Source organism: Lithobates pipiens, unplaced genomic scaffold, assembly GCF_037356315.1.
Source record: "Lithobates pipiens isolate NorthernLeopardFrog02 unplaced genomic scaffold, aLitPip1_a1.2 Scaffold_27, whole genome shotgun sequence".
NCBI classification, from domain to species: domain Eukaryota; kingdom Metazoa; phylum Chordata; class Amphibia; order Anura; family Ranidae; genus Lithobates; species Lithobates pipiens.
The window spans coordinates 7133634-7154183 of record NW_027507788.1 but is presented as its reverse complement, the minus strand read 5'-3'; the positions used below and the strand labels follow the sequence as shown (position 1 = coordinate 7154183).

General features: G+C 51.5%; 1 protein-coding gene across 1 annotated transcript in view; it reads right to left on the bottom strand.

The window, feature by feature from the left end:
* LOC143933461 (polymeric immunoglobulin receptor-like) overlaps nt 1-20550 on the bottom strand; it is a 68268-nt gene that overhangs the window by 21815 nt on the left and 25903 nt on the right. Inside the window, exons 2-4 of the mRNA XM_077456364.1 lie at nt 18545-18660; nt 8147-8491; nt 4408-4731 (exon numbers count right to left, since the gene is read on the bottom strand). Of these exons, the coding sequence (XP_077312490.1) occupies nt 4408-4731; nt 8147-8491; nt 18545-18602 (727 nt within the window). The 5' untranslated portion in view covers nt 18603-18660. The remainder of the gene's footprint in view (nt 1-4407; nt 4732-8146; nt 8492-18544; nt 18661-20550) is intronic.

Below are 20550 nucleotides of genomic sequence, written 5' to 3'. Positions count from 1 at the left end.
TGGAACTCCAGGTGAGCAGATAAAGACAGCATTGGGCTACATCCCCGGGATGGTTTTTACTTTCTGAAGGACTTTTCATGTGGTCCAACCATTCTCAGATTCACAAAGCCCTGCCAGATGGAAGTCAGGTTGGTAAGTTGAGTTTTCTTTACCGCAGTTAAGGAGTAAGTTCACCTTCAGGAAGATCCCCCATGCAATTCTACATATGGATAGTACATACCGGGACTCCTATTGTAAATGGTGCACATGCTATTTTGGGGGCCTCTCCACAAAAAAAAAAAAAAAAAACAGATGGACACCCCCCCCCCCCCCACCCCCGGGCTGTTCTTTATACCACTGGCTGAACATTACAGTAATGCGCCCCCCACATGGACTCTTTGGGCTATTTAAACTGTGCACGGTCTCCTTCTCTAGCTGAGCTTACCTAGAGGAGACCCTGCACTGTGCACGAGCATGCATTCGCTCTCTCCTTCTATAGCTGAGCTGAACTAGAGGAGGCCGTCCGCTGTGCAAGCACACACATTCCTTTTCTCCTTCTTTATCTGAGCTTAGCTAGAGGCGGCCCTGCCCTGTGCACGTGCACGCACACACATTCCAAACACATTCCCTTTCTCTCTAATTGGGCTTAGCTAGAGAAGGCCGTGCACTGTGCTTGTGCTGCATGTGCTCTCTTCTCTAGCTGAGCTTAGTTAGAAGAGGCCCTGCAACGTGCATGTGCATGCATGTGCATTCTCCTTCTCTAGCTGAACTTTGCTATATGAGGCCCTGCACGTGCATGTATGTGTTCTCTCCTTCTCTAGCTGAGCTTAGCTATAGGAGGCCCTGCACATGCATGCATGTGCTCTCCTTCTCTAGCTGAGCTTAGCTATAGGAGGCCCTGCACGTGCATGCATGTGCTCTCTCCTTCTCTAGCTGAGCTTAGCTAGAGGAGGCCCTGAAACGTGCATGTGCATGCATGTGCTTTCTCCTTCTCTAGCTGAGCTTAGCTATAAGAGGCCCTGCATGTGCATGCATGTGCTCTCTCCTTCTCTAGCTAAGCTTAGCTAGAGGAGGCCCTGTACGTGCATGCATGTGCTCTCCCCTTCGCTAGCTGAGCTTAGCTATAGGAGGCCCTGCACGTGCATGCATGTGCTCTCTCCTTCTCTAGCTGAGCTTAGCTATAGGAGGCCCTGCACGTGCATGCATGTGCGCTCCCCTTCTCTAGCTGAGCTTAGCTATAGGAGGCCCTGCACGTGCATGCATGTGCTCTCTCCTTCTCTAGCTGAGCTTAGCTATAGGAGGCCCTGCACGTGCATGCATGTGCTCTCTCCTTCTCTAGCTAAGCTTAGCTATAGGAGGCCCTGTACGTGCATGCATGTGCTCTCCCCTTCGCTAGCTGAGCTTAGCTATAGGAGGCCCTGCACGTGCATGCATGTGCTCTCTCCTTCTCTAGCTGAGCTTAGCTATAGGAGGCCCTGCACGTGCATGCATGTGCGCTCCCCTTCTCTAGCTGAGCATAGCTAAAGGAGGCCCTGCACTGTGCGTGTGTATGCATGTGCTTTCTCCTTCTCTAGCGGAGCTTAGCTAGAGGAGGCCCTGCACGTGCAAGCATATGCTCTCTCCTTCTCTAGCTGAGCTTAGTTAGAGGAGGCCCTGCACGTGCATGCTTGTGCTCTCTCCTTCTCTAGCTGGGCTTAGTTAGAGGAGGCTGTGCAATGTGCACGTACATGCATGTGCTCTCTCCTTCTATAGTGAAGCTTAGCTAGAGTAGGCCCTGCACTGTGAACGTGCTGCATGTGCTCTCCTTCCTTAGCTGAGCTTAACTAGAGGAGGCCTTGCACTGCACATGCATCGCACACTGCACATGCGCAGAGTTTGACTGGCACAAAGCGGCTGCTATTAAGCACAGATGGAGCGGGAAGAGTGCTTGTGTGCAGTTTGAATGTCCCAGAGCAACACTAAAGGGTGCAATTATTGTAATGTTCAGCCAGTCCTGAGGGGGATGGGGGGGGGGGGGGGGGGAGTCGGCAATTGGCCCCTCTAACAGTTGCATCTGTAATGGGAGGATGTGTATCATTTACAACAGGAGGATATCGGGTATGTACTATCCATATAGGATTCAGAATGAACCGGGGATTTTTAGAAAATCGTCCTGAAAGTGAACTTACACATTAAATGATGCTTAGATCTCCACCCCAGCCTGTGATTGGACGGCAAAACTCGCTCCTCCTCCTGCCACCATGTTCCTTGTCAGGATGCCGATATCTGATTGGCTCCTATTGCTGCCCTCCCCATCTGAGTGATGTTGTATAGGGGATTACTAGAGGCTAACACCAATACAGATTCAGGTACTTACACTATCTGTATCTGAGTGTTGCATCAGCACCCCTTACATCAGAGTGTCCCATCAGCACCCCCTTACATCAGAGTGTCCCATCACCAGCCACCTTACATCAGAGTGTCCCATCAGCACCCCCTTACATCAGAGTGTCCCATCAGTACCCCCTTACATCAGAGTGTCCCATCAGCACCCCCTTACATCAGAGTGTCCCATCAGCACCTCCTTACATCAGAGTGTCCCATCAGCACCCCCTTACATCAGAGTGTCCCATCACCAGCCACCTTACATCAGAGTGTCCCATCAGCAGCCCCCTTACATCAGAGTGTCCCATCAGCAGCCCCCTTACATCAGAGTGTCCCATCAGCACCCCCTTACATCAGAGTGTCCCATCACCAGCCCCCTTACATCAGAGTGTCCCATTACCAGCCCCCTTACATCAGAGTGTCCCATCAGCACCTCCTTACATCAGAGTGTCCCATCAGCAGCCCCCTTACATCAGAGTGTCCCATCACCAGCCCCCTTACATCAGAGTGTCCCATCAGCACCTCCTTACATCAGAGTGTCCCATCAGCAGCCCCCTTACATCAGAGTGTCCCATTACCAGCCCCCTTACATCAGAGTGTCCCATCAGCACCTCCTTACATAAGAGTGTCCCATCACCAGCCCCCTTACATCAGAGTGTCCCATCAGCACCTCCTTACATCAGAGTGTCCCATCAGCAGCCCCCTTACATCAGAGTGTCCCATTACCAGCCCCCTTACATCAGAGTGTCCCATCAGCACCTCCTTACATCAGAGTGTCCCATCAGCAGCCCCCTTACATCAGAGTGTCCCATCAGCAGCCCCCTTATATCAGAGTGTCCCATCACCAGCCCCCTTACATCAGAGTGTCCCATCCACAGCCCCCTTACAACAGAGTGTCCCATCACCAGCCCCCTTACATCAGAGTGTCCCATTACCAGCCCCCTTACATCAGAGTGTCCCATCACCAGCCCCCTTACATCAGAGTGTCCCATCACCAGCCCCCTTACATCAGAGTGTCCCATTACCAGCCCCCTTACATCAGAGTGTCCCATCACCACCCCCCTTACATCAGAGTGTCCCATCAGCACCTCCTTACATCAGAGTGTCCCATCAGCAGCCCCCTTACATCAGAGTGTCCCATTACCAGCCCCCTTACATCAGAGTGTCCCATCACCAGCCCCCTTACATCAGAGTGTCCCATTACCAGCCCCCTTACATCAGAGTGTCCCATCACCAGCCCCCTTACATCAGAGTGTCCCATCACCAGCCCCCTTACATCAGAGTGTCCCATCAGCACCCCCTTACATCAGAGTGTCCCATCACCAGCCACCTTACATCAGAGTGTCCCATCAGCAGCCCCCTTACATCAGAGTGTCCCATCAGCAGCCCCCTTACATCAGAGTGTCCCATCAGCAGCCCCCTTATATCAGAGTGTCCCATCACCAGCCCCCTTACATCAGAGTGTCCCATCACCAGCCCCCTTACATCAGAGTGTCCCATTACCAGCCCCCTTACATCAGAGTGTCCCATCACCAGCCCCCTTACATCAGAGTGTCCCATCACCAGCCCCCTTACATCAGAGTGTCCCATTACCAGCCCCCTTACATCAGAGTGTCCCATCACCAGCCCCCTTACATCAGAGTGTCCCATTACCAGCCCCCTTACATCAGAGTGTCCCATCACCAGCCCCCTTACATCAGAGTGTCCCATCACCAGCCCCCTTACATCAGAGTGTCCCATCAGCACCCCCTTACATCAGAGTGTCCCATCAGCAGCCCCCTTACATCACAGTGTCCAATCACCAGCCCCCTTACATCAGAGTGTCCCATCAGCAGCCCCCTTACATCAGAGTGTCCCATCACCAGCCCCCTTACATCAGAGTGTCCCATCAGCAGTCCCCTTACATCAGAGTGTCCCATCACCAGCCCCCTTACATCTGAGTGTCCCATCACCAGCCCCCTTACATCAGAGTGGCCCACTGAGCCATCGGCCCACCGGGAAACTCCCGGTAGTCCCGATGGCCAGTACATGCCTGGTTGAACGCGGGTCGCAGATTTTTCTTACCTTCGTTGGTCCTTAAATCAAAACTTGGCGTATATTTGGCTTCTTCTGGGTTGTCTGAGCCGCAGGTGTAGTAAGCGGCGTCTATGTTGCGCACCTGCACCATTTTTACAGTGAAGGTCCCCGCCTCCTTGTCAGCGGAAACTCTCCCTTCGTAGCTGGAGTCCGTCTTCCCCGCGCTGTCGATGATCTCCAGGCAGCCAGTTTTGGTGACCTTGCACAGAAATTTCCTCTGCGGGGCGCCCTGCTCTCTATATTTACATTTAAAGTTGACGGCGCCCCTCAGCTTGACATAGAGAAGTGTGGCGTCCTCTGCGATCTTGTCATCTGTTGTGGAAAGAGCGGAGAAAAGGCTCAGAATGGGTCCATTCAACAGCTGATGGGGGGGCCACAAAAATTCAATGCTACACACGACACAACTACAAGTGTCCGGATAATGTAATTACATCTTTGTTTTAGCCTTTAAAAATGTGCAAAAATCTGGAGCCCCCCCCAGTCTAAAATGTAAAGAACTTACATGTTTTATTCAATGGGGAACTACTTTGATGAAATTAACTTCACATAAGCATTCGTTCCCCCATAACATCTGAGTCTCCGATATCTCTTACATGAGAGCCCCCATCACATTAGAGCCCCTCCATCACCTCCAAGTCCCCCCCCCATCCCCAGAGAGTCTTCTCTTAACATCAGGGCCCCCCCCCCATCAGGAGCCCCTTAATCAAAAGGGGGGCCCGTTACATGAGAGCCCCCCATCACATCAGATTTCCCCCGCCCATCACCACAAAGTGCTTTCATTCAGAGACACCCACACAGTTCCCCCCATCACAGAGCCCCCAATCACACAGTCCTCCCATCACAAAGCCCCCCCAATCACACAGTCCCCCCATCACAGAGTCCCCTAATCACAATGTCTACTCCCTATCACAAACCCCCAAATCACACATTTCCTATCACAAAGCCCCCCAATCACACAGTCTTCCCATCACAGAGCCCCCCAATCACACACTCTTCCCATCACAGAGCCCCCCAATCACACATTTCCCCATCACAGAGCCCCCCAATCACACATTCCCCCCATCACAGAGCCCCCCAATCACACATTCCCCCCAATCACACATTCCCCCCAATCACACATCCCCCATCACAGAGCCCCCCAATCACACATTCCCCCATCACAGAGCCCTCCAATCACACATTCCCCCCATCACAGAGTCCCCCTCACAGAGCCCCCAAATCACACATCCCCATCACAGAGTCCCCCTCACAGAGCCCCCCAATCACACATTCCCCCCAATCACAGAGCCCCCTATCACAGAGCCCCCCATCACAGAGCCCCCCAATCACACATTCCCCCCACCACAGAACCCTCCAATCACACATTCCTCCATCACAGAACCCCCCATCACAGAGCCCCCCAATTACACATTCCCCCCAATCACAGAGCCCCCCATCACAGAGCCCCCCAATCACACATTCCCCCACCACAGAACCCTCCAATCACACATTCCTCCATCACAGAACCCCCCATCACAGAACCCCTAATCACACATTCCCCCCATCACAGAACCCCCCATCACAGAACCCCCCATCACAAAGCCCCCACCACAGAGCCCCCCAATCACACATTCCCCCCAATCACAGAGTTCCCCATCACAGAGCCCCCATCACAGAGCCCCCCAATCACACATTCCCCATCACAGAGCCCCCCAATCACACATTCCCCCAATCACAGAACCCACCATCACAGAGCCCCCCATCACAGAGCCCCCCAATCACACATTCCCCCCAATCACAGAGCCCCCTATCACAGAGCCCCCCATCACAGAACCCCTAATCACACATTCCCCCCATCACAGAACCCCCCATCACAAAGCCCCCACCACAGAGCCCCCCAATCACACATTCCCCCCAATCACAGAGTCCCCCATCACAGAGCCCCCATCACAGAGCCCCCCAATCACACATTTCCCCATCACAGAGCCCCCCAATCACACATTCCCCCAATCACAGAACCCACCATCACAGAGCCCCCCATCACAGAGCCCCCCAATCACACATTCCCCCCAATCACAGAGCCCCCTATCACAGAGCCCCCCATCACAGAACCCCCCAATTACACATTCCCCACCACAGAACCCTCCAATCACACATTCCTCCATCACAGAACCCCCCATAACAGAACCCCCAATTACACATTCCCCCCATCACAGAACCCACCATCACAGAGCCCCCCATCACAGAGCCCCCATCACAAAGCCCCCATCACAGAGCCCCCCAATCACACATTCCCCCATCACAGAGCCCCCCATCTCAGAGCCCCCCAATCACACATTCCCCCATCACAAATCTCCCAATCACACAGTCCCCCATTACACAATTCCCCCATCATATGTCCCCCATCACACAGTCCCCCCATCACACAGTCCCCTCATCACACAGTCCCCTCATCACACAGTCCCCCATCACAGAGTCCCCCCATCACACAGTCCCCCCCATCACACAGTCCCCCATCATACATTCCCCCATCACACAGTCCCACATCACACAGTCCCCCATCACACAGTCCTCCATCACACAGTCCCCCCATCATACAGTCCCCCCCATCATACAGCCCCACATCACACAGTCCCCGCCATCGCACAGTCCCCCCCATCGCACAGTCCCCCCATCATACAGTCCCTCCATCACACAGTCCCCTCATCATACAGTCCCCCCATCACACAGTTCCCCATCACACAGTCCCCGCCTTTACAGAGCCCCCAATCACACAGTCCCCCATCACACAGTCCCCCATCACACAGTCCCTGTCATCACACAAACCCTGACATCACACAGTCCCCCATCACACAGTCCCCCCATCACACAGCCCCCCCATCATACAGTCCCCCCATCATACAGCCCCCTATCACACAGTGCCCTATCACACAGTCCCTGTCATCACACAAACCCTGCCATCACACAGTCCCCCATCATACAGTCCCCCCATCATACAGTCCCCCCATCATACAGCCCCCCCATCATACAGCCCCCCCATCACACAGTCCCCCATCATACAGTCCCCCCATCATACAGCCCCCCCATCATACAGTCCCCCCCATCACACAGTCCCCTCATCATACAGTCCCCTCATCATACAGTCCCCCATCACACAGTCCCCCCATCACACAGTCCCACCATCACACAGTCCCCCCATCACAAAGCCCCCCAGTCACACAGGTCCACCCCATCACAAAGCCCCCAATCACAGATCCCTCCATCGCAGAGCCAGAAGAAGGTGGGAGAGACCAGGTTCTGGCCTCCCTGAATTCTGGGGTTGGCCCTGCAGCCTTGCCCTGGACCAGCTCCATGCGTTGTTGGGGTGTGGGCGCACTGACCACCAACATCTAAGCAGCCAATGACGATGTGCGCCCTGGTCCTAGAGTGTCATTGGTTCTTAGGGTGCTGGTGGCCGGCAACTCCAGGGAAAACTAGACCCTGTGCCCGGAGGGAACCAAAAAGGCACCTCATTTAAGAAACACGGGTATAGAATCCCCCACCCTTCCAAGCCAATTCCGAATTTCGGAAATTTGAAATTCGGAAATTTGAAAATTTTGCAAATTGAAAAATTTCGCAAATTTGTGAATTAACGAATTTGTCAAAATTAGTTAAAAAATTAATTCGAAACGAAACGCGTGAACTTTCTTTTAATAGAATTGGGGGTGTTCGGGGGAAGGGGGGGGGGGGCTGCTGACGTTACAATTACCTTCGACAATGGACAGACTAAGAACTCCTTTGATCCCGTTCTCATCCGGCCCGATGCCGCATATATAAGTGCCTTGGTCTTCCTTCAGTAATCCGGTGATGGTGACAGTAAAAAAACTTTGCTCTCTGGAGTCCACCAGCGCAATCCGCTCCAGGAACTGGTTGGACACATAGCCGCTGTCGGAGACGACCGTCTGTTTGCATCTCCCGGGGCGGGAGCCTTGCAGGCAGCAGAACTTGCGGCTGTATTTGTTGGCCTTGGGAGTCGGGGAGTAAAAGCACTGGAAGCTGACTTCGCCGTACTCCTTCCCCGTCACTTGCCCCGGGCAGGCGATTTCATCGGACTCTGCGTGGAAACAGCAAATAACAGAAATTGTGAAATATCAATTTACTAATTATTTTTTTAACCACTTCAATACTTATACACTTAGACCCCTTCCTGCCCAGGCGCCAATTTTCAGCTTTCAGCGCTGTCGCAATTTGAATGACAATTGCGCGGTCGTGCTACACTGTACCCAAACAGATGTTTTATCATTTTGTTCCCACAAATCAAGCTTTCTTTTGGTGGTATTTGATCAGAATGCATCAGAACTAAAGCCCCCAATCAGAAAGGAGCTTGAGCTTTGCTGGTTGGAGGGTTATAGGTTTGCTGCAGTTTGGTAAAACTTACAGGTCTTGTCCCCCCCCCCCCCCCCCAGGGGCCAATGACTGGGCAGTGATAGGAGAAAACAGCAGACTGATAAGCTCATCTCTATGACACTCTGCTCTCTCCTCCTCACAGTGTGCTCCTTGTCAGGACAAGTCAGCACAACTGATTGTCTCCCGGTGCTGCTTCTCCCTCATCCAATCTAAACTCTGCTGTACGGGGGGACTTTAAAAGGCAGATACCAAGTCACATTCGGGTACTGCTTGCTTTAAAAAAAAATGGCACCTTGTATAAAGGATTACAGAGCTGTGTGAATTATTAAACTACAAAAAAAGAAGTTTCGTTCTAATTAAATCCTTTGGACTTCGGGCCTTCCTTCCTTGGCTCTGCTCGCTGAACTTCAGCCATGCCTGACGAACTGGAACAACCCCCGCCATTGTCCTCCGTTCTCAGCATTTACTTTTATTTTCGATTTGCTGAAAACGGAAACTGAAAAACGAATTTGAAAAAAAAAAAAAATGCTACGATCTTTGGCAGGGGGCGCTATAGAGGAAAGAAAAGAACCTTCCTCCTTTAACCACTTCAGCCCCAGGAAGCTTTGCCCCCCCCCCCCCCCCCTTCCTGACCAGGCCATTTTTTGCCGATAGGGCACTGCGTCGCTTTAACTGACAATTGCGAGGTCGTGCGACGCTGTACCCGAATCAAATTGACGTCCCCCCCCCCCCACAAATATAGCTTTCTTTCGGTGGCATTTGATCACCTCTGCGGCTTTTATTTTTTGCGCTATAAACAACAAAAGAGCGACAATATATATATATATATATATATTTATTTTATTTTTTTCCTTTTTTTTTATTTATTTATATATAGTGATGGACGAACTTCCGACGGGACGTTTCGCGAACGCGAAACGCGAACGGGCACAAACGTTCGCGAAAACGACCGTTCGCCGCGGGCTCCATTGACTTCAATGGGAGGCGAATTTCGCAAACCTTTAGGTCGAATTTGCGGCCACGGGGTAATTATTAGGGGGTAGCACGCAGTCCCACCACCTGGACAATAGCATAATACATGTATGAGGTGAATTTGGGATCGATAACTACAAGCATTTTTTTTTTATTTGGGAAATTGTTCTGACAATTCAGGACTATGGAGCTAATGAAGGCAATGGAGGAGAGGGAAGGTCAGGGACCAGGGTAGGCAAACAAGAGGGTGCAGGAGATACAGAGCACTGACAGCAGCACCGTAATACAGAGCACTGACATCAGCACCGTGACATACAGCGCTGACAGCAGCTCCGTGACATACAGCGCTGACAGCAGCTCCGTGACATACAGCGCTGACAGCAGCTCCGTGACATACAGCGCTGACAGCAGCTCCGTGACATACAGCGCTGACAGCAGCTCCGTGACATACAGCGCTGACAGCAGCACCGTGACATACAGCGCTGACAGCAGCTCCGTGACATACAGCGCTGACAGCAGCTCCGTGACATACAGCGCTGACAGCAGCTCCGTGACATACAGCACTGACAGCAGCTCCGTGACATACAGCGCTGACAGCAGCTCCGTGACATACAGCGCTGACAGCAGCACCGTGACATACAGCGCTGACAGCAGCTCCGTGACATACAGCGCTGACAGCAGCTCCGTGACATACAGCGCTGACAGCAGCTCCGTGACATACAGCACTGACAGCAGCTCCGTGACATACAGCGCTGACAGCAGCTCCGTGACATACAGCGCTGACAGCAGCACCGTGACATACAGCGCTGACAGCAGCTCCGTGACATACAGCGCTGACAGCAGCTCCGTGACATACAGCGCTGACAGCAGCTCCGTGACATACAGCGCTGACAGCAGCTCCGTGACATACAGCGCTGACAGCAGCTCCGTGACATACAGCGCTGACAGCAGCTCCGTGACATACAGCGCTGACAGCAGCTCCGTGACATACAGCGCTGACAGCAGCTCCGTGACATACAGCGCTGACAGCAGCACCGTAAGCAGCCCCAGGAGGAAGTCAGCACAGCACAGGGATGGTGTGATCCCCTCATAATAAGAACCCCCAGGAGGAAGTCAGCACAGCACAGGGATGGTGGGAGCCCCTCATAATAAGAACCCCCAGGAGGAAGTCAGCACAGCACAGGGATGGTGGGAGCCCCTCATAATAAGAACACCCAGGAGGAAGTCAGCACAGCACAGGGATGGTGGGAACCCCTCATAATAAGCAGCCCCAGTAGAAATATGACACCGCTCAACCTCTTCAAAGAGGAGGGTAGGGGCATATAGTACGGTGTGCTTTTTTGGGTCAGGGAAGTGAGCCAAATGAATTAAGAAGGTCTGTGTGCTTGATTCCAAAAATTGTTTATAGACATATACATGGTCTACTGATCACATGTGTTGAATTCCTCCGAGATCCATGCCTCATTCATTTTTAGAAATGTGAGGTAGTTAACACTGTCGTGAGCTAGGCGAGTACGCTTATCGGTCACAATCCCCCCTGCTGCGCTGAACGTCCTTTCGGACAGGACACTGGATGAGGGGCAAGCCAACAGTTCGATTGCAAATTGGGCAAGCTCTGGCCAGAGGTCAAGCCTGCCCACCCAGTAGTCTAGGGGTTCATCACTCCTCAGAGCGTCCACATCGGCCGTTAACCCAATGTAGTCGGACACCTGACGGTCTAGGCGTTCCCTGATGCTGGATCCGGATGACACCTGTCGATGGGTCGGCTGAAAGAATGACCTCATATCCGAAGTCACCAACACATCTTCAAACCGGCCTCTTCTTGCAGGCGCTGTTGGATTGGTACCCGCAAATCCTTCTCTGGGAGTGGGAATTGCTCCTCTGCCAGCGCACGCAAAAGCAGAATGCAGCATTTCTCGAAGCAAGGCCTGGAAGTGCTGCATTCTGACAGCCCTCTGCGACGGCGGTAACATTTCCGCCATTTTGTGTTTGTACCGGGGATCTAAGTACGTTGCCACCCAGTACTGGTCCTTGACCCTCATGCTTTTTATACGGGGGTCCCTATTAAAACACTGGAGCATGAAGGCCCCCATTTGCACTCAAGCGGAAGGTATGTGGTGGTGGTGGTGTTGTTGGTGGTAGTGTCTTTGGGGGTGCACATAGCAGAGAGTGAAGAAGAGGGTGCAGATCGAGAGGATGAGGAGGGTGCAGAAGAATAAGGCTGAGTGAGCCACTCAACCAAGTCTGGTGCGTCCTTTAAAGTAATTGAACGCACCTTCTGCAACTTCCCACTTTGGCTCAAGGCTGTTGCTCCTGCCCTACCCCTACCACCCCTGCGGAAGGGCCTGCCTCTTCCTCTGCCTGTCATTTTTTAAATCACCCTGTGACAAAACTCTTAGTCCCTATACCGCTGAAGGACTGCTGCAGTATAGGGCAGCGGTCAGCAGTAGTGCACGTCAACCCTATGTATTGTGGACCGATAGCGGTCCTTACAGAACAGCAGACTGTACTGCACTCAGGCCTATGTACCGTAGCACCCTATACCAAGTTACCAGTCCTTATAAGAACTTTTGTGGACCAAGCAGGTTGTGTGTTAGTGATTAGCAGACTGTACGTCAGTCCCTATACCAATGAAGGACTGCTGCAGTATAGGGCAGCGGTCAGCAGTAGTGCACGTCAACCCTATGTATTGTGGACCGATAGCGGTCCTTACAGAACAGCAGACTGTACTGCACTCAGGCCTATGTACCGTAGCACCCTATACCAAGTTACCAGTCCTTATAAAAACTTTTGTGGACCAAGCAGGTTGTGTGTTAGTGATTAGCAGACTGTACGTCAGTCCCTATACCAATGAAGGACTGCTGCAGTATAGGGCAGCGGTCAGCAGTAGTGCACGTCAACCCTATGTATTGTGGACCGATAGCGGTCCTTACAGAACAGCAGACTGTACTGCACTCAGGCCTATGTACCGTAGCACCCTATACCAAGTTACCAGTCCTTATAAAAACTTTTGTGGACCAAGCAGGTTGTGTGTTAGTGATTAGCAGACTGTACGTCAGTCCCTATACCAATGAAGGACTGCTGCAGTATAGGGCAGCGGTCAGCAGTAGTGCACGGCAACCCTATGTATTGTGGACCGATAGCGGTCCTTACAGAACAGCAGACTGTAACGCACTCAGGCCTATGTACCGTAGCACCCTATACCAAGTTACCAGTCCTTATAAGAACTTTTGTGGACCAAGCAGGTTGTGTGTTAGTGATTAGCAGACTGTACGTCAGTCCCTATACCAATGAAGGACTGCTGCAGTATAGGGCAGCGGTCAGCAGTAGTGCACGTCAACCCTATGTATTGTGGACCGATAGCGGTCCTTACAGAACAGCAGACTGTACTGCACTCAGGCCTATGTACCGTAGCACCCTATACCAAGTTACCAGTCCTTATAAAAACTTTTGTGGACCAAGCAGGTTGTGTGTTAGTGATTAGCAGACTGTACGTCAGTCCCTATACCAATGAAGGACTGCTGCAGTATAGGGCAGCGGTCAGCAGTAGTGCACGTCAACCCTATGTATTGTGGACCGATAGCGGTCCTTACAGAACAGCAGACTGTACTGCACTCAGGCCTATGTACCGTAGCACCCTATACCAAGTTACCAGTCCTTATAAAAACTTTTGTGGACCAAGCAGGTTGTGTGTTAGTGATTAGCAGACTGTACGTCAGTCCCTATACCAATGAAGGACTGCTGCAGTATAGGGCAGCGGTCAGCAGTAGTGCACGTCAACCCTATGTATTGTGGACCGATAGCGGTCCTTACAGAACAGCAGACTGTACTGCACTCAGGCCTATGTACCGTAGCACCCTATACCAAGTTACCAGTCCTTATAAAAACTTTTGTGGACCAAGCAGGTTGTGTGTTAGTGATTAGCAGACTGTACGTCAGTCCCTATACCAATGAAGGACTGCTGCAGTATAGGGCAGCGGTCAGCAGTAGTGCACGGCAACCCTATGTATTGTGGACCGATAGCGGTCCTTACAGAACAGCAGACTGTAACGCACTCAGGCCTATGTACCGTAGCACCCTATACCAAGTTACCAGTCCTTATAAGAACTTTTGTGGACCAAGCAGGTTGTGTGTTAGTGATTAGCAGACTGTACGTCAGTCCCTATACCAATGAAGGACTGCTGCAGTATAGGGCAGCGGTCAGCAGTAGTGCACGGCAACCCTATGTATTGTGGACCGATAGCGGTCCTTACAGAACAGCAGACTGTAACGCACTCAGGCCTATGTACCGTAGCACCCTAGACAGACCAAGTTACCAGTCCTTATAAGAACTTTTGTGGAACAAGTGAGTTGTGAATGATTAGCAGACTGCAGCAGAAGGGCAGCAGTCAAGTATAATATTCTTTCTATATTTGGAAGAAAGAATATTATACGTGTACAAGCCTATTACCGTACCACTGATACCAGTCCTGAAAAGAACCTTTGTGGAACTAATAGTAACAGCAAGTCTTTAAAATTATCCTCACTGCCTGACACACTGCTTCCTGCCTGTCCCTATACAAATTGGCAAAAAAGAGTAGGCTGGAACGATTAGCTGGAACAGCTCTTTTGTGGACCTGATAGTAACAGCTAATGATGATGATGATGATGATGATGAAGAAAGACTAATCTGGCTGAGCTGTCCCTAAAATAGCAGCATACAGCGCTCTGTCCCTTTATCTAAACTGACAAAAGAAACTCAGGCTGCTGACCTAACACCTATACCAGTCCTGAAAAGAACTTTTGTGTACCAAATAGCTAGCGTTTTCTCTGTCCCTACTCCACACAGGATCCTTTCCCTACAGTGACAGAAGAAAGAATGTAAAATGGCCACCGGATCGGGTGTATTTATAGGTTAGGGGGAATGTCCAAGTGTCCATGAGCTGTCATGTCTCAATTGGTTGTCCTGTAACACATGATAAACGTGTCACGAAAGGTTAAAGTTCTTGTATACATTAAACACGTAAGTCCGCCGGGGCGAACGACGGAAAAAGGCGTTCGAACCCGCGGACGGCGAAAGTCGGAAATTCGCCGCGAAACGACCGCCGGGCGAACCGTTCGGCCATCACTATTTATATATTTAATTTTTTTATTTTTATTTTTTTATTACCGGTATCCAACATTTTTATTTATGTAAAATGTAAAAAACAAAAAACTGCTACGATCTTTGGCAGGGGGCGCTATAGAGAAAAGAAAAGAACCTTCCTCAAAAACAAAAAAAGAGAGACAATATATATTTTATATATCTTTTGAGGCTGCCTTTGTCTGATTGAAACCTCAGATGCCGCCATCCAGCAGGGGAGAAGTCACTGGTCTCGTTTATTAATTGGATCGTCCAGATTTCACCTTGAGCTTGCGTGAAGATGGATCGACTTCAGCACAACCAGCTTGCCCATGAATGGATCGACTCTTGGGCCAGTCCCTGCTGAACTGGCTGACGTTCGATTCCATCTATGGGCAGGCTGGTTGCACCCAAGTCCATCCATGGATACAATTGGGTACAACCAGCCTGTCCATAGATGGATCCAATCTCAGTCAGTCCCTGTTGAACCGTCCAATATTTGATCCAGCTACGGCCGGCTTCAAGGTCAACTATGGTGGCACCTAGTGGCCACAGTGCAGAGCTACGCCAAGCATTCCTGTGCGGTAGCAGTCACATTCAGCTGGGCCTGTTCTTTAACCACTTGCCGCCCACCCTATAGGGAATTTACGGTGGCAAAGTGGTTTCATAATCCTGATCGGACGTCATATGACGTGATCAGGATTATGAGCCGCTGCACGCCCCCGGGGGCGCGCATCGCGGCGATCGTTGTTGCGGGGTGTCAGTCTGACACCCGGCAACAACGATCTCGGTAAAGAGTCTCCGATGGAGACTCTTTACCATGTGATCAGCCGTGTCCAATCACGGCTGATCACAGTGTAAATGGGAAGAGCCGATGATCGGCTTTTCCTCACTCGCATCTGTCAGACGCGAGTAGAGGAGAGACGATCGGCTGCTCCGCTGACAGGGGGGGTCTGTGCTGATCGATTATCAGCACAGCCCCCCCGAGGATGCCCACACTGGACCACCAGGGATATCACCAGACCACCAGGGAAAAGGTAATCCTCCCTAGACGACCAGGGATGCCAGTCAGCACAATGGATGCCAATCAGTGCCCATAATGGATGCCAATCAGTGCCCACAATGGGCATCACTGATTGGCATGCATTATTGCTTGGTACTGATTGGCATCCATTAGCACAGTATAACACCAATGCCGCTTATGAGTGCCCACCTGTGCCGCCTATCAGTGCCCACCTGTGCCGCCTATGAGTGCCCACCTGTGCCGCCTATCAGTGCCCACCCATGCCCATCTGTGCCGCCTATCCATGCCCATCTGTGCTGCCTATCCATGCCCATCTGTGCTGCCCATCCATGCCAATCCGTGCCGCCCATCCATGCCAATCCGTGCCAGCTATCAGTGCCAATTTGTGCCACCTATCAGTGTCCATCCGTGTCGCCCATCCGTGTCGCCCATCAGTGCCGCCTATCAGTGCCACATATCAGTGTCCATCAATGCCACCTCATCAGTGCCACTTCATTGGTGCCACATCATTGGTGCCCATCAGTGCCACCTTATCAGTGCCCATCAGTGTAGCCCCATCAGTGCCCATCAGTGAAATTAGAAAACATACTTATTTACAAAGTTTTGAAACTGAAACAAAAAAAAACATTTTTTTTTTCAAAATTTTCGGTATTTTTTTATTTGTAGCGCAAAAAAAAAAACCGTCGAGGTGATCAAATACCACCAAAAGAAAGCTCTATTTGTGGGGAAAAAAATGATAAAAATTTCATTTGGGTACAGTGTAGCACGACCGCGCAATTGTCATTCAAAGTGCGACAGCACTGAAAGCTCAAAATTGGTCTGGGCAGGAAGGTGTTTAAGTGCCCCCCCCGGTATTGAAGTGGTTAATGTTTGAAGAAATTTCTGAGGTTATCAAAGTGGCAGTTCTAAATAGGGTCAGGAATCAGACTCCATCATTTATAGCCATGTGGGTACCTTCCTCCATTCACTATCAGTCAAGGCAGATATTGATAGTCTACCAATGTAATGAGAGTTGTGAAAGTATGTGAACACATTCGATTTATGCCACGTACACACGATCAAACAATCCAGTGGAAAAGTCCGGCGGAGTCTGCCGGGCAATCCCCGCGTGTGTAGCCTCTGGCGGACTTTTTTTACCCAAAAGTACGGCGCACTTAGAAAGTAGTTTTGCACTCCAATCTTTCCGTCGGACTCGCATTCCGGCGGACAATCCGGCCGTGTGTGTGCCAGTCCACCGGTACTTTTGAAATGAACGAACTTTTCCAGCCCGGAGAAAAGTCCGCTCATTTTGAGCGCGTCTCCAGGTAGCCGGGGCCAGCGAAGGAGGCGTCTCTGGCCCCGTCACCTGGTATGGACTTAAACACCAAAAAAAAATTGGCGTGGGGGTCCCCCCCAGGTCCACATCAGACCCTTGTCCGAGCACGCTACCCGGCCGGCCAGGAAAGGGGGAGGCGAGCGAGCGCCCCCCCCCTCCTGAGCCATACCAGGCCGCGTGCCCTTAACATGGGGGTGTACATCTGAAGAGAAGAACAGAAGACGGTGACGGTGGCGACGGCGGCGACAGAAGACCGGGCCACCGCCTGTAAAAGAGCTAGAAGAAGGCGCGGTGGCCCGGCAAGAAGAACCGAAGAGGGGGACAAGACCCTTGAAGTCGGAAGAAGAAGGCGGTGAAGGCGAAGAAGAAAGCCGGGCTCCTCCGCTAGCAAAAGAGCTAGCAGAAGATAGCGGAGGAGTCCGGCGAGAAGACCCCCGAAGACGGACAGAAGACCCCCGGAGCTGTGCAATAAACTATTTTAACCCTTGTGTGTTGTGTTTTTTTTTTTACTTTTATTTACAGGTGAATGGGTAGGGGTACATTGTACCCCATACTCATTCACATAGGGTGGGGGGCCGCTATCCGGGGGCCCCCTTATTAAAGGGGGCTCCCGGGTTCCGATAAGCCCCCCGCCCGCAGACCCCAATAACCAACGGCCAGGGTTGTCGGGAAGAGGCCCTTGTCCTCATCAACATGGGGACAAGGTGCTTTGGGGTGGGGGGGCGCGCGGCCCCCCCCTTCCCCAAGGCACCCCCCCATGTTGAGGGCACGCGGCCTGGTACGGCTCAGGAGGGGGGGGCACTCGCTCGCCCCCCGTTTTCCTGGCCAGCCGGGTAGCGTGCTCGGACAAGGGTCTGATGTGGACCTGGGGGGAACCCCAACGCCGATTTTTTCCATACCAGGTGGCGGTGCCAGCAACCGCTCAAAATGAGCGGACTTTCCTCCGCGTGTGTGGGCGAGTCCGTTCATTTCAAAGGTACGGCGGATAGTCCGGCGGACATAGTACGTCGTATTAGTCCACTGAAAAAGTGCCGTGTGTGGGCAAGTAGCCCATTCAGAAAGTCCGGCGGGAAGTTAGTTGGCTACGTGTGTACACGGCATTAGAGAACATAGAGATTTGGCAAACTTTCACACCCCTCGTCATGATCTTGGACACCAAAAGTCTGCCTAATAAAGTGTCCATTGAGCCTATCATGTCATGTTTTTCCAGTAACCGTGCCAACGATAACCTTCCTCTTGCCAATTTTGGGAAATATTTCGAGAATTGCGGAGTTTCGGCAACAGAGCACCCATTACTTGCAACAATTCCCCATGAAACTTTCCATTTTAGTTGTTTTAGGCAACTCACCAGCTCCGGGGATCAATACGACGTAAATCAACCCCAACAAAAACACTGCGTTATTCATGGCGACCCGGAAGGAGGATCCAGGAATTGGTTCTCTGTTTTTCCACTTCTTCTGAAATCTGAGAAGAACAATGAGAAGATTTATAAGCCAAGGGGAAATTCTAGAATAAGTTCTTTGGGTATGGTGAAGGAGCTGGCGCAATTGGCTTGGCATCCATCCATCTCATCAATCTAAAATAGAGCAAAAGGGAGAAGACATTTCCAGAATTAAAGGAGAACATTGACCAAAACTGACCATGACTGATCAAGCTGCCATAGAATTTAGGGAACCTTTAAAGTGAGCTTCAGAAACGCCAAAGCAGCCTTTAAACCAAGGATATGCAGGTAGCTGACCTCCAGCTGTTGCGAAAACTACAAGTCCCATCATGCCTCTGTATTTGGGAGTCATGCTTTTGGCTCTCTGATGGGTTTACTTCCTCTTTGATTCCCTGCAAAGGTAAAGCATAATGGACTACTATGCATCGCATCGCATCGCATCGCATAGTAGTCCATTATGTGTCACTTACCTGACACAGGAGCCAGCAAAGTCATCGCTGTCCCCTGTAGTTCCGAGCGTCCATCTTCTTGGTGGGTCTCGCTGCTCTGGCGCTGTGATTCGCCGGAGCAGCGATGACGTCACTCCCGCGCACGGGAGTCGACACTCGCAGCATAGTGCCGCGATCTGCGTCTTGCCCAGTGCACCTGCGCGCCGCGTCTACGGCGCATGCGCCGTAGACATCGGTGGCTGTCTTTAGGTAAATATCTCCTAAACCGTATAGGTTTAGGAGATATTTCCTGGACCTACAGATAAGCCTTAATCTAAGCTTACCTGTAGGTCAAAGTGGTTTGTAAGGGTTTACAGCCACTTTAAGCCATGCTTTAATCTTACATTGTCTTACATTGGTTTAAAGCATGGGTGCTCAACCAGCGGCCCTCCAGCTGTTGCGGAACTACAAGTCCCATCGTGCCTATGTCTTTGGGAGTCATGCTTGTAACTGTCAGCCTTGCAATGTCTTATATCTTGTAGTTCCGTAACAGCTGGAGGGCCGCTGGTTGAGCACCCATGCTTTAAACCAATGTAAGACAATGTAAGATTAAAGCATGGCTTAAAGTGGTAACTAACCTTTTACTGTAACGGGGGACTCTGCAGACTCTGATGTAAGGGAGAACTCTGGGGACTCTAGCATAAGGGATGCTCTGGGAATACTGAGGGTGTACACTGAGAACTCTGATGTATGGAGAAGACTCTGATGTAAGGGGAAACACTGTGGCCTCTGGTATAAAGGGGAACTCTGATGTAAGGGGTGCTCTGAGAACCCTGATTTACCTTGGTGTACTTACTCAGAGGCAAGAGGGAAAAGGGGGGAGGCTTCAGTCACAGACAGGGATGGATGGTGAGCTCACTCACCCCTTGGCAGTCAACACCTCTCATCCAGATGGATCTGAGGCTGCTGGACTTCAAATTTCCGGCCCCCACTTTCCTTTTCTGAGGCACAGCGCCAGGGATTGGAGTGTGGGCAGACAGAGAGGTGGGGGGGGGGGAAGAGGTGCAGTTCGAGCCCTCTCTCCTCTGCCCTCTGTATGTGTTTGGGGGGAGGTTTGTTAGTGTTGGCTTTGGGCAGTGTGAAAGAATGTAACAGACACTCTCAGCTGAGACAACTGCAGTCAGTAACCCTAGCCATAGTCCAGTCTAAATAATGTGTCCGGGTTTCAGATAGTCCAAAACCTGGACACATGATTCCAAACCCGAACTGTCCGGGTGAATCCTGGACAGGTGGCAACCCTACTCTAGCAACCAATCGCAATAGCTGCCTGATCTGATTCAGTAAACTGATTTTGAGTCTAGCTGCTATTTATTGTATGTCTCAGAGCAGGTGGAGAGCAAAACTGCATGGGGGGGGGGGGGGGCAAGAAAAGTTTTGCCCAGGGTCCAATCAATATTAGAGACGGCCCTGCCTGCAGTTCAGTTA